This window comes from Podarcis gaigeae (assembly GCF_964106915.1).
Source record: "Podarcis gaigeae genome assembly, chromosome: 1".
Classification (NCBI taxonomy): domain Eukaryota; kingdom Metazoa; phylum Chordata; class Lepidosauria; order Squamata; family Lacertidae; genus Podarcis; species Podarcis gaigeae.
In genome coordinates, this window is record NC_139678.1 from 72778010 (window position 1) to 72792714 (window position 14705).

Below are 14705 nucleotides of genomic sequence, written 5' to 3' on the forward strand. Positions count from 1 at the left end.
TTCCAACAGAATCTACTCCATCTAAATTAAATGATCCCCAAGCCTCACCCTTCTGGTATATGAGGCTCAGATGAGCCACTGATTTTTAGAAAGATATAAAATTGGACACGGTAGCTGCATGTAGCAGATTAACACCCTTGGCATCTTTAAGCAGCAAACCCATTGTATTTTCCATGAACTGGTGTGACACATGATGTATGGTGGGATAATTCTGCAAAAGCCAGTCAGGAAAGTGGTTTCTTTTATTCTCTCACTCCAGAAAAGATTCTAGCTAATGACACTGTGATAAGAGTCAAGCGTAATGGCCATTAATCTAGGAGAAAATGATTTTTCATATAAATTGCTCTCGCTCTCACTCTCTTTAAAGTTTCACAGGCACAAAGAAAATACGATCACTGAAAGGAATGGTTGTTAGGACAAATGAGCATGCCAGGACTCAAAGGAAACAGAGCAGAGATAAAGCAAGAAAACTCAGAATTGAGCTGAGCACTGAAGTATATAGGATGAAAGCACCCCAAGGCAACACTCATGTGATGGTTGCCCTTCTTTTCTCCTCACCGCTCCAAATAAAGCAATGGTTTTTCTTTGATTTCAAACAAACCATCCTACCTGCTACTTTCTCATTGAAACAATTTCACAGTCCGCACTTACCCAAGCAATAGCAAGCCTTTAATAAGGTCAGGTTCTTAATGTGAATTAAGTACTAGAGACGCAATGCATTTTTGTAGTATCTTTTGTAACCAGTAGAGGCAGGGAGAGGGAAACAGTCACACAGACTATTGGTATACAAAAGCAGAGTCGGAAGGGACCTCAGACTAGTCCAACTAGTAAACCTCATTAAATTAAACAAAACTGAGTAGAATAGTTAGGACTATGCTTTTACTCTCTCTGCCTCCTCCCCAGAAACAGTGTGATTATTAGTGCTGCAAAAAGGACGACAAATTAATTCAAATAAAAAGGGGTGTCATTATCTCATCATGAAGAGAGGTACATAAATACCCAAGGTATTTCAAAAACCACAGAAATTTACCCAACTAAGCTGTCTGAGGAGGATATGACATTTTCTTCCTTAGAGTTTCCCTTACACCCTCAACCCCCTCCATCCCCCCAAAAAAGGTTAGAGATCTCTATTTTGGGTACCACAGATTTAGGATACACAGCCTGCAGGAAATTACTTAGGGGCATCCCTTCCAACTGTATGAATCTATGCAACTAAGCACAAAAATGCTATGTCTTTTACTAGAAAGGGCAAGATATGAGTGCTTTGAAAACATACACAGACACATACATACATATATGCAATATTACAGCTTTCACTTTGATTCAATAAATCATTCTAGCAGGCTACAGCTTAGTGCATGCTTTGCATACATGGATACTACCAAGAGAACCCAACTTTGAACTGTCCAAAAGAATCTAAGCGAGATTCTGTCCCCATCCCCCCATGGCTTGAAGTCCTCTGGACTAGAGGTCACCTCTAGAGTTGTTTTTATTGAAAGATGCTTTATTAGATGAACTCTTTCCCCCAGCATCACTGCTGGGTAAGTCACAAGATGCCACTTTGCTGTCAAATCATAATACTAATGTTTATAATAATCAGTTGCACTACTGCTTGTTCAGTCTTTTGTTACGTTGTAGTACATCCTTGTCACTTGATACTATTTACCTAACAAGAGGTAGGATTCTTATGGCAGAAAGCTGTATCATGTTTAGTGGTAAAGACCTGATTGACAGTTTGTTATCTCACCTTCCAGCAATATTCAATTTTCTGTAGACTCCAGCATTCATAGAGAGATCCATGGCAATTTTGACACTGGATTTAGTTACTTTGTGCACCCGATTGCAAAGCATTAATCACCTTCAAGTAAACTGTTGCACTAGCAGACGTCAGCACAAGGATTCCTGCTAGCACAATAGGACTTTCTCCCCTTCAGCCTCTCAAAATCTGCTCGGGGGGTTGAAAGAACCCCCAGAACAGTGCAAAGGAGAAAAAGAAAGGAGATCACTATACAGTTTTCACAGAATGCTAAAGACTCTTTACACTCTTTACCACTTCTCCTTGTACAGTTCTGTAAAAATATACCCCTGCCTCTCCACACCTTTGGTGAAAGCTCTTTTCCTTGTTCTGGGCATCCTCTGTCTAGACTACTGCAACTTTTACTTCCCTGGCCGCCTCTTCTTACACATCAAGCCCTACACCTCTGTCCAAAAACTCTCCCAACAAAATTGTCATGATTTAAACAGTATGGCACTTCTCCCAAATTCCTGATCTAGGAGAAAACTCATTGGCCTCAACTTCAAAGCCTTCCATAGGCATATCCCTGTGTCTGAACTAACTTTCTTAGGAAAGGAGTCTAAAGAACTGGTAACAAAGTTCTAGAACTTATTGATAAACTAAAAATGAACAAAGTTACTCAATCTAGATGGCATCTACTCGACAGCTCTCGGAGAATTAAAAATGTGAAGATGCAGAGCTTCTAATGAAAATTTGTAAATTATGCCTGTACCCGAGGACTGGAAAATGGCCAATTTAATACCATTTTTTATTAAAAGGATCTGGCTGGATCCCAGAAGCTATAATCTGATTATCTTCACATCAGCAATATTCAAGATAAAATTACCCAGCATATAGAAGAATAAACCTTGCTGAAGAAGAACCAATGTGACTTCTGCAAAGGTAAGTCCTGACTCACTAACCTTTGACAATTATTTGAGAGTGTCAATAGGCATGGAGATTTGGGTGATAATTGTGCAACGTCAGCAAAGACTCCTGAGCAAGCTTAGCAGGCATGAGCTAAAAGGCAGGCATGAACAGGAAGCAGAGAGTGGGGATAAATGAATGATTCTGACAATGAATAGACACAAGAAATGGAATCCACCAAGGGACCAGTGCTTTTTAATGTTTTCATGAATATTCTGGAATTGCGGGTGAGCAATTCAAGTGGCCAGATTTGCTGATGACACAAATTGCTCAAGCTGTTAAAAAAAGAAGCAAGCAAAAAACATATATATGAGTTCAATCTAACAAATGTTGGGCATTACCATCTCCCATAGAAATCAATGAGACTTGAGTTAGTAACCAAGTATAGTTCCTCGACTAATTTCACTGGATTCTGCCTACTTTCACCAGGAAATATTATATTTCAGTGCATTGTTGTTGATTATGTTTTTAAAGAGTATTACAGGACAAGTTCTTTTTGTTTGCTTTTAAACCAGCACCCAGTTTCCCCAGTAATTTTCACAACCTTGGTTAGCTGTATATAAATATTAGTACACCAATAATTATAGTACTTGAAATTGTGCTGACATTTCTATGGTGGAAGGTTGAAGCGTGGCAAATGGCAATATGCCATGGAATGTCCAGCTCCACATCCAATCAAAAGCAGCTTTGCAGAACTCAAAGTCCCAACAGGCTGAGGGACACAAACATTGGCTTCTGTTCCGTTGCCACACATCCCGTGTTCATTCCATCCCCAGGAAAAACACTGGCTACCTACAAGAAAGGAAGACATGTTGTAATCAGAGCATTAAAGCAACTAATACAGCACCAATATACCCGAGGTCATAAATTTAGCAATCAGCAACAGCCTTGCAGTGCACTGGGTATGTTTCAGTGTTAACTGCTTAAGAACATAAGAAGCTGGCGTATATGGAATCAAACCACTGGCCCAACTAGCTCACGGTTCTTTACACTAACTGGCAGTGGCTCCATCTGGAAATGCTGGGAATTGAACATGAAACCATCTGCATGACCAGCTATAGCCTTTTCTCAAAATAGTTTCCAAGTAAACATGCACAGAATTGTGCTGTTGTGCCACCACTTTATTCTACAAGAGCATAGACTGGGAATTAAAAATCAGGAGTCAGGGGTCGCATATGACCTAATATTTTCATTACGGATTATTCAAGAAGGGAATCATAGTGTGAACTTTAAGGTCTCAATCCAACTTAGTGCATGCAACATTCCATTATCTAAGTATCTCTTACATTATCTCTTTATTTTTCCTCTTGCAGATGAAGAACCGCGTTTGCTGGTGATATTTAGGGCTGGCTCTGGAATTGAGTACAAAATTCTCAGCCTTATAAAAGGGGTTGACGCCAAAAAGTCTGAAAAGTGGCAGCTCAGTTTTCTGGAAACTATTTCTGGTATTACTGTGCTCCTTTTGGCACCGGCAATCAAAGAAAAACGCCTTTACAAATAGAGCGATACCTTTTCGTTCAAACTTATGCCAGTGTAACTGAATCACACTTAAGCAATAACAGTGAGATATCAAGTAGGCTACTGCTCTGGGAAAACAAGTTCTCTATTTAGCTCAGCATTCAGACCCAGAAAAAGTAACCTAAGTATTCTAATAGTCAGATCTAAAACTACACGCTCAAATCATTGACCTAAAACTTTCAAGTTAATATTAAAAATTAATGTTTTAGCTTGTGAGATATTTCCCCAGTCTTTGGGAAAATACCCAGCCTCAAGAGTGAACATACTAGAACCCTGCCCTTTGTGAGAGAAGAAGAACAAGAGTTTGGATTTGATATCCCGCTTTATCACTACCCGAAGGAGTCTCAAAGCGGCTAACATTCTCCTTTCCCTTCCTCCCCCACAACAAACACTCTGTGAAGTGAGTGGGGCTGAGAGACTTCAGAAAAGTATGACTAGCCCAAGGTCACCCAGCAGCTGCATGTGGAGGAGCGGAGACACAAACCCGGTTCCCCAGATTACGAATCTACTGCTCTTAACCACTACACCACACAGCCATCTTTCTCTCCCTCCACCCCTCCACATACAATGCTTCTGAAATAATACTGTGCCCAGACCTGGTTGCCTTCCCGAAACATTTTTTGAGAACATCGTGGCCTACCAAGACACCAATTTGCCAGCACCATTGCTACAAACAGTGGCAGAATAATTGATTGCAATTTTTTTTTAATACACTGCTGTTTCTAGTGAAAGTAAGCCACCACTAAGGACTTTTCTCCTGCTCAATTTGCTGACTTTCATGGCCTGCAAATGACCCTTAGTTAAACAAACCATGGTTTTCCAAGTACCTTGTGTTAGCTGAAAACTAGAAGGAGAAACTTCTGATTTCTTTGCAGATGCAAAAAGAGAAAGGAGGAACGAATAAGTCTCTCCGTCTACACCATTTTCTTAATAACCAACTGCTACCACCTTTGCAGGGTCAAACAGGCAAGCAAATCCTCCCTCAATCACTGTAGTTCTGATCTGATTGATTGATTGATTGATTGATTGATTGATTGTCTCCCGGATATACGGTACATGGTTTCTCCTTCCATGGTTGCTGTTCACTTGGAGGGGGGTTGAAAGATCCAAAGAAAAGATCCAAATTGACACATTTCGTAAACCAAGATAGGAACTTCTTGCTGTTGAAGGTACAGTATAGAAATCCCTTATTTAATAAAGCAATGAGGAAAAATTATGGTTCATCCTGCATCACATCTAATTTGGCTATAACATTTAACATGTTATGGGGCATTAATAGGTTTTCTTGTTGGATTTCTGGCACTATTAGCCTTGATGGAACACAACACAAAAAACCTGGTTTCACATGTATAGCTGAAATAAACTCCTGAATCATTCTATACCTCAAAAAATAATAAAAAATAATGGGGATGTGGGAAAGTGTTCCATACTAAAAATAGCATCTACCTCACTGGGTGGTCCTTTTATGTCTGAACCAGTTTCCATGTTGCTACTCCAGTTCTTCAAATGTGAGCTGAATAATGGACTGAAAAAGGGTCCTGCATATCTTGGAACTTTATGCCCTGTAACATGTTAAATGTTACAGCCAAACTAGATGTGATGCAGGAGAACCATAATTTCTCCTCTCCTCCCTCCACAAACTTTTTTTGCTGATTAGAACAAGCAGAGTGTCTGTATTTCCTTCAGAATGGCTGGTTTACTGCTACATAAATTATACACTGAACCAACAAGCCTTCCCAGCTGTAAAATGGAACAATAGCAAGAATCCACCATGACCCCATAGAGAACTCCTGTATTTTTAAATGGAGGGACCATGGCTGCATACCCTTCCTTTATACCTAGAGAGAGCAAGGTTTTTGATTTTACAGATACTGGGTAGCAATACGATAACATTTGAGTGCATGTGTAGAAAAAAAGTTCTAAATATTCTAAAATCAGTTTTCGATTATTAGCCTCATCCACTGAGTTGGAATGTTGACCACCTCAAGAATAAAAGAAGTACTTACATCTAAATATAACATTTTCAAAGAACAACAAAGAGTATTGCGGCCCCTTAAAGACTAATATATTTATTATGGCATATACTTGTGGGGGCTGCAGTCCACTTCATCATTAGACTGTAGTTAGTTTACTGTTGTCTCCCAGATTTGCCCTTTAAGGTGCCACAGGGCTCTTGGTTGTTTTTTGCTGCAACACAGCTATACCTCTGAAATTTACAAGAACGATCTTCACACAACACAGAATTCACTGTCAAAAGGTGTGCTAGCCAATCTTACATAATATCACATAGAAAGATGGAGCGTGTCCAAAGTTGACAGAGGTTGGTGTTAGTGATTAGAGGAAGACGGTTGGGCCTGAGTGACTTATATTACTTAACAGTAGAAGGATTATCATGTACAGAAGAGTACAGGGGATGGGAAGACGAAAGGTCCTGCACCTGACTATAGCTGCATTTCTGAGTATAAGCATGATTCGCATACATAAGGGGTTCTAGAATGTGTTCTGCCAATGTATCCTTTAACTGAGACCTTGACCACATTGTTAATGTAAAACCTGCACAATCTGTTAACGCAAACATACATCAAACACTGATTCTGTAAGCTGGTCAAAAATACAAGGTATTTTCTTGTTGTTATGATTTTTCAGAGACACACAATGTCTAAAAAGGGCAAATTGCTCCTTTTTGATGAATTATGAACAATCCAAATCTAAGAGAGAAATATCATGAGTCTAAAAATTAGAGGTTTCCAGGAGAAGAGTGTGCTTCCCTCCCCCTCCCTGCTTCTCTTATCTTCGTTAAATGCCAGCACAGCCCATTTTCATGCAGCAAACATTTAGGAAATGGAAAGACACTTGATTGTTAATGTAATTCTGCTGAATCTAATACCTCTGCAGTACATGATGCAGGCTGGGTTGCTTTGAAAGGATGGAGATGCTGGGTTGCTATGGAAACAAGAAGGCAAGTCTTTAGATTGCTCATCCCTGAAGAGCCGCCCTGTCAATATCTTTAAAGACCGCTAATAAAATTTTAATCACTGATTAGAATAAAAAGAATTCCAATCCATTGTTTACTACTGGTGTCCCAGTTCAGAAATTGCCACTTTTTTCTATGTTGGCCAACCCCAACAATGTACTTGAGTAATCTAAAACACAAATGAAAAAATGAAACACAAATGAAGATCTTAACATCCAGTTTGGCTGCTTGAGATTATTCCTCACAGCATTAAGATTCCACCCTCCCTGTTTAAAGTATGAGCACCAGTTAATATGCGTGTTCATCAGACAATTTGCTGGCAGGTCCTTTCTTACACAGCCCTTGCCCCCATTCCTCAAATAAATTGTTAGAAAAGGATATTCAATTTCAAAACAACAGCGGCAACAAACCAGGAACCTGAATCGGTTCCAGAATAAAGCTAACCACTGGTTTCATAAATTCTGAATTACTTCCCTGAAATGATGACTTCTGCCTAAGTCTGGCTTACTCCCAAAGGTTTTCCAAATCTTGTGATAATGAACAGCTAACAAAGCACTTTACTCATATTGTACTCATACTGACTAGGGTGGGAGGTGGGGGGGGCGGGACCTTGTCACTGCACCAGCACCACTGGAGCAGCCAAGATACCAGGATCAGGCCTGTTAACATTACATGATGCAAGTAGGGGTGGCTCAGGATGAAGTAGAACCTGTGCTGGCCCAGCATGCAACCCCCCCCCCAAAAAAAACCATTTTGAGGGGTTCCATTGGCAGCAATACTGCCAGAAGTATTGGACTGGTCTGCTAGTCAGTCCCTTTTTCTATTGTACTGCTGATTGTTGTTTTTAGGTTGAATTGCTATTTTTATTGAGAAATTTGTATGTTTTTATCATATGAACCACCTTGAGAGGGCTGTATAGCCCTGAAAGACAGCACACAGATTCCTAAATAATCATATTTCTTGCATACTTTTATTGGGCAGACTGGAAGGCATATATGGCATTATACAAGCTGGAGTTTTTGATAGATCTGGAAGATTGAGAGGGGCGTGGAGAATTAAAAAGGCTTATTCATCTTATGGTCCAAGCAAGCAAGAAAAATTCAGTTGCTATGGAAACCCAGTGATTTATGATTTTAGGGCAAGTGCGGGGGGTAGGGAATTGACTATATTAGCTCTATACAAGTTGCACCTCCAGCATTTATGTGTATATAATTGAATCATACTATGGACCAGTGCCTGGACTCGGCAGTGAGCTGGATGAGGGGCAACAAACTTTCTCTGAATCCTAGCAAGACAAAGGCACTGTGAGTGGGCAGTTCCTGAGTCCAGATAATTAGTAAATTACCTGCTTTGGATGGTGTTCTACTTCCCTGGAAAGGGCAGGTTCATAGCCTGGGGCTGTTCCTGGATCCATTTCTGTCACTAGAGGCCCAGATGACCTAAGTGTTTTGGAATGTCTTTCACCAGCTTTGGCTAGTAAGGCTGCTGGTGTTTCTGGACCAGGATAGCCCAACCACTATGGTCCAGGCACTGGTACCCTGAAACCAGGGTTACTGAAATGCCATCTATGTGGGGCTGTCCTTGAGTTGGTCCAGAAGTTGTAGCTGGTGCAAAGTTCAGCTGCTCGCTGGGGCAAGATATTACTAACATTTTACTTTGCTGTTGAAAAACATTACACAAGCAGTCAATTAGCTGCTGGGTTTATGTTCAAGATGGTGTTTTGGGTGTATAAAGCCCTATACAGCTTGGGATCAGGATATCTAAAAGATAGTTTTACTCTTTAACAAGTTGATCACTGTGCTGAGGGTCTCCTGCAGGTACCATATTATCAGGAGGTCAGTTTCACACAACATAGGAATCAGGCCTTTAGTTTTGTGGCAGCTACTCTTCATAATAATAATAATAATAACTTTTATTTATATCCCGCCCTCCCCAGCCGAAGCCGGGCTCAGGGTGGCTAACAACACTAAAACAGTACAACATTATAAAAACATTATAAAAAGTAATTAAAATCAAAATTGATGGCAACCATAAACTAAAGTTTTGTAAAGATTGCCAAAGGAGGGAGTCAGGCTGCGCCCTGACCAAAGGCCAGGTGGAACAGCTCTGTCTTGCAGGCCCTGCGGAAAGATGTCAAGTCCTGCAGGGCCCTTGTCTCTTGTGACAGAGCGTTCCACCAGGTTGGAGCCGCAGCCGAAAAAGCCCTGGCTCTAGTTGAGGCCAGCCTAACCTCTCTGTGGCCTGGGACCTTCAAGGTGTTTTTATTTGAAGACCGTAAGTTCCTCTGTGGGGCATACCAGGAGAGGCGGTCCCGTAGGTACAAGGGTCCTAGGCCGTATAGGGCTTTGAAGGTTAAAACCAGCACCTTAAACCTGATCCTGTACTCCACCGGGAGCCAGTGCAGCTGGTATAGCACCGGATGAATGTGATCTCTAAGTGAAGACCCCGTAAGGAGTCTCGCTGCGGCATTCTGCACCCGCTGGAGTTTCTGGGTCAGTCTCAAGGGCAGCCCCACGTAGAGCGAGTTACAATAATCCAGTCTGGAGGTGACCGTCGCGTGGATCACAGTGGCTAGGTCAGGGCGAGAGAGGTAAGGAGCCAACTGCTTAGCTTGGCGGAGATGAAAAAATGCCGCCTTTGTTATAGCTGCAATCTGCGCCTCCATGGAAAGGGAGGTATCGAAGATTACACCCAAACTCTTAACGGACGGTGTTGGCACTAATTGCACCCCCGCAAGAGATGGGAGTTGCCCCCTCAGTCCCATGTCGTCCCGTCCCAGCCAGAGGACCTCTGTCTTCAAAGGATTTAACTTCAACCGGCTCCCACGTAACCATCCAGCCACAGCCTCCAAGCATCTGATCAGTGTGTCTGGGGCCGAGTCTGGGTGGCCGTCCATCAACAGATAGAGTTGGGTGTCATCAGCATACTGATGGCAGCCCAGCCCAAAACTCCGGACAAGCTGGGCGAGGGGGCGCATAAAGATGTTAAAAAGCATCGGGGAGAGTATTGCACCCTGGGGCACTCCACACACCAAGGAGTGGCGGGATGACAATTCCCCCCCAAGCGCCACCCTCTGTCCCCGACCAGAGAGAAACGAGCGCAGCCATTGAAGGACTGTACCCTGGATCCCCACGTCGGCAAGGCGGTGGTCCAAGAGTTCGTGATCGACCATGTCGAAGGCTGCTGACAGGTCTAGAAGAATCAGCAGCCCCGACCTGCCTCGATCCAGCTGCCTGCGGAGATCATCTGTTAGGGTGACCAGAGCCGTCTCGGTCCCATGACCAGCGCGGAAGCCGGACTGGAATGGATCCAGAGCCGATGTTTCATCCAGAAACCTACCAAGCTGTTCAGCAACCGCTCTCTCAATCACCTTACCCAGGAATGGAAGATTCGAAACTGGGCGGTAATTGGATAGATCTAAGGGATCTAATGATGTTTTCTTTAAAAGCGGACGCACCACTGCCTCCTTCAATTCCCCTGGGAATGTCCCGGTGCCAAGGGACAGATTGATGATATCCCCCAGGAGGGCCCGCACCTCGTCTGGACACGCTCTAATCAGCCAGGACGGGCACGGGTCAAGAGGACAAGTGGTGGGCTTTCCAGCTCGGAGGAGTCTGTCCAAATCGGCTGGGGATATCCGGTCAAAGTGGTCCAATACTGAACCTGAGGACAGTCGAGGGGCCTCCAGTTCCTTTATTGTATCCAAATTGGCAGGGAGGTCATGGCGGAGCAACAGGACCTCCGCAAAAAAGCTCGCAAATGCCTCACAGCTGTGTGTCAAATTATTATTTAAATTTGGCTGTCCTTCGAGGGACGTTAAAGACCGAATTATACTAAATAATTGCGCCGGGCGAGAGCTAGCGGATGCAATGGAGGCTGAGAAGTAGGACTTCTTAGCGGCCTTCACTGCCATCTGGTAGGTTTTCATAAGAACCCTATAAGATGTTCTTGAAGCTCCGTCACGGGCACCCCGCCATACTCGCTCTAGCCGTCTGAGGTCCCGCTTCATTTTCCGGAGGTCCTCGGTAAACCAGGGAGCCCGGTTTCTGCAGGGTCGCAGAGGGCGCTTAGGTGCGATCTCATTGATGGCTGCCAGGAGCTGGGTATTCCAGGCCTCGACAAGCTCAGTCAATGAGTCGCCAGGGGGAGAAAGGTCCTGCAAGGCTTGACGGAATCTATCAGGGTCCATCAGCCTCTGCGGGCGAGCCCAAATCGGCTTGCCACCTAAGCAGGGTGGGAGTGGAACGTCAATTCTGGCTTTCAGGGCATAGTGGTCAGACCATGGCACCTTCATCGAAGGAAACATGATCACATCTATACCGACGCCAAAGATCAGATCCAGCGTGTGGCCTGCTTGATGTGTGGGGCCCGAAACAAACTGGGAAAGCCCTAGTGTCGCCATGGAAGACACCAGGTCCAGAGCCTGTGAGGAGGGAGTGGCATCAGCATGGATATTGAAGTCCCCCAATACCAATGGGTTAGGGAACTCCAAGGCCCAGCCGGCCACCAGCTCCAGCAGGCCTGACAAAGTGGCTGCTAGTGCGCTAGGTGGCCGGTACACCAGCCAGACAGCCAAGCTCACCTCGGAGCCCCACACTAGGCCAACACATTCAATGCCGGGGATCGATGGCGATGGTAGAGCCCTGAATGAACAATCTTCCCGGATTAATAACACCACCCCTCCCCCCCGGCCCACAGTCCACGACTGGTGGAGGACGGAGAAACCCGGGGGCGCCATCTCTCGTAAAGTAACAGTATCCCCTTCGCGCACCCAGGTCTCAGTCACACATGCCAGGTCAACCCCCTGCGAGATGAAGAAATCTTGCAGGGTGGCGGTTTTGTTGCCTATAGACCTGGCATTGCACAACACCAGTGACAGAGGTGAGTAATCCTTGCTCACCCTGCCCTCGTCTCTCGGGATGGGGCGCAGATTGGAAGGGGTACGAGCATATCCGTATCTCGATCCCCTTCGCCTATGACATCTGCCCCCACCGCCATACCTCCCTCGCCTCTCCACAGTAGGAATCCCAAGCCTCATACTCGCCTCCATTTACAGAATATAAAAGCAAACAAACAAAAAACAATCACACCAAAACAAAACCAATCCCCACCCCACTCAGCAACCACCCCACCCCGACCCAAAATAAACCAAAACAAAATAAAAATACATGGATAAAAAACACCATTTATGGTGGTACAACAAAGTAAAAATAAAAACACTTTAAAATTCAGAATTCCATCCCCTTAAAATATTAGACAGGTGCCCTCTCTGTTGTCTTTCTGCTACCAACTGAAGACCCTTCTCTTCCAGCAAATCTTTTAAGCTGAGATCTTTCCCAGTCTGCATGTGTACTGAAAGTATTAGTGTTCTGTCATTTGTTGTTTGCCACCCTGATCTCCTTTGGGAAGAAGGGTGGGATACAAAGTCAATAAAGAAATAAGACTGAAGACAGCATACAGGTACTTCTGTATAAGGGAAATCCTGGTGACAGCACAAGTAGCCACTTACTACTCCCTTCTTACTCCCCTTAACCACATTCTATATTTTCTGCAATGAAAAGGTCTAACCTGAAATGTGGCCATTCCGATAGCTAAAACTCTTCTCTCTTCAATCAAAGCAACAACTCTCAGAAGGGCAGCACTTTAATTGCTTCCTATTATCTTCCAATAAAAATCACCATTAATATTCTATATTTTTAGATCTACCCTTCTTCTTTTTTATAAAAAGGAAAGAAAATGCAACATGCAATGTTAATACATCTTACACAGCCCTCTATCTCATGCAGATTAAAGAACAATGTTCCATTAAGCAAGATAATTTCAAGTTAGCTTAACTGGGGTGAGGGGGCAGAAATGGCACTGGAGAAAGGGACTAAGGTGAGGCGAAGTAAGATAACAGCACATAAGCAAGGGGAGGTGATTTCCCAAAATAATGAAAATAAACATGCAAAAAGAATTGGCAGGCAGGCATAGGAGACAACAGATGACCATGAGGTAGAGTAACGATGAAGCAATTAAGAGGCATTTCTTTACATATCCACAGAATATATCTGAAGGTGCATCCTCTCCATGGCAACATGATGTTCTCTAACTGGATAGCAAGAAATGTATTTTAAAAAAAGGTTTAATAAGCTTCAGCGCTTGTGTTTATTTATAACAGCATTTTTCTTCAGAGAGTGTAGGAGCTGAAGAAAACCCCTTAGTACCCTTCTTTTTCAGAAACGTTTTCAAGAACCAAAATCTTTATTCTGAACACACACACTACTGTATACATACAAGAGTATTCTGGCATCCTCAGTTAATTCCTGCAGTATGCAGCATTAGTCATACTCAGACCCACTGAAATCAAAGTCCATTTATTTCAGTGGATCTATTCTGAGTGCTGTAAGATATCACCCATGATGCATATGGGCTGTAACCCATATGGCTTCCAATTTTCCCTTCAGAGTATTGAGTCTTTCATGTTGCCTTTCGGTGACTGAAGAAAACAAGTACGTTGCCTGAGACACCCTCTTTGAAGACTGGTTCACATATTCCTTTCTTTTGACCCTTGAACTGGTCTTGACCAGAGAGGCCAGGCACTGGGGTTGAGGATGAATTCCTGAGGCGGCTAGACTTTGTGAACGCTTTCACAAAGAGTTAATAGAAGCTTTAATTCTCATCATCTATTAACTCAAAAGCGGGATATCTATTAAGCCTTGCAAATATGTACTACTCGAGCAATATACTCTGACAGTTAATCACCCTAAACCAAGAATTCAAATTAATGATCTATTTGAGTACTCGTTTTTGCTGTTGCTTGTGAGAAGCGCGGCTCATCTCAGGTGTTAGAAAGACTTTCTCTTACAGTTCAGATGGATGCCAAGGTCACAAGGATTCCCAAAGTGTGTCACAATTCAAGGTTTCTGATGCCTCTAAAGATCATTACACCAATTTAATCACCACAAAGCTTTTGAGATGTCATGGAGCTCAGCACCTCCTTGGAAACACTATAGTTCTGAAGTTATTTATAAAGCAATCATGCTTTGTTGGAATGCAGTGGTTGACAACTCTATAAAAGTTGCTAAATCAGTTAAATGCCAGAAAAATACTTCTTTGAGGAGGTCTACCCTAGAAATCTGATTCTTGATCGTCTCTTTTTTATTTATAGGCGACTAAGGGAAGGTAACAACTCTGAAACACACATATAAAACTGAAGTCATCTTTGCCTGAGCTACACCAGTTACAAGGATGGTAACCCTATTGGCCACAGCACTGCCTCTAGGCCAACAAATAAGCTAATGGGTTTTATAGCCAAATAAATATGAGTTAACTTGTGAGACATCAATTTTCCTACAATTTCAAGGAAAGATTATTGCCTCCTCTACTATTTCATTAATTCTTTAAACAAAATATAAAATCCAGACTTTCCTAAAGTTTCAGGGCTGACACACTCATTCAAATCCCTGATGACATGAGCCCCATAGCACTATCAGAACCAGGTTTGGCTTGTCAGACAAGGGTGCAAGAGGA

At 43.1% G+C, this 14705-nt stretch overlaps 1 protein-coding gene across 5 annotated transcripts in view; it reads right to left on the bottom strand.

Annotated features, from left to right (window-relative positions):
- Positions 1-14705, bottom strand: part of SERGEF (secretion regulating guanine nucleotide exchange factor) — a 122501-nt gene that overhangs the window by 18221 nt on the left and 89575 nt on the right. For 2 of the 5 annotated variants that reach the window (XM_083714664.1, XM_083714668.1), the window contains exon 11: positions 2870-3493. In XM_083714664.1, the coding sequence (XP_083570790.1) occupies positions 3312-3493 (182 nt within the window). In that variant the 3' untranslated portion in view covers positions 2870-3311. Of the gene's footprint in view, positions 1-223; positions 924-2869; positions 3494-14705 lie in introns of those variants that run through there. The other 3 variants (XM_083714667.1, XM_083714666.1, XM_083714665.1) reach the window with 3 other exon arrangements.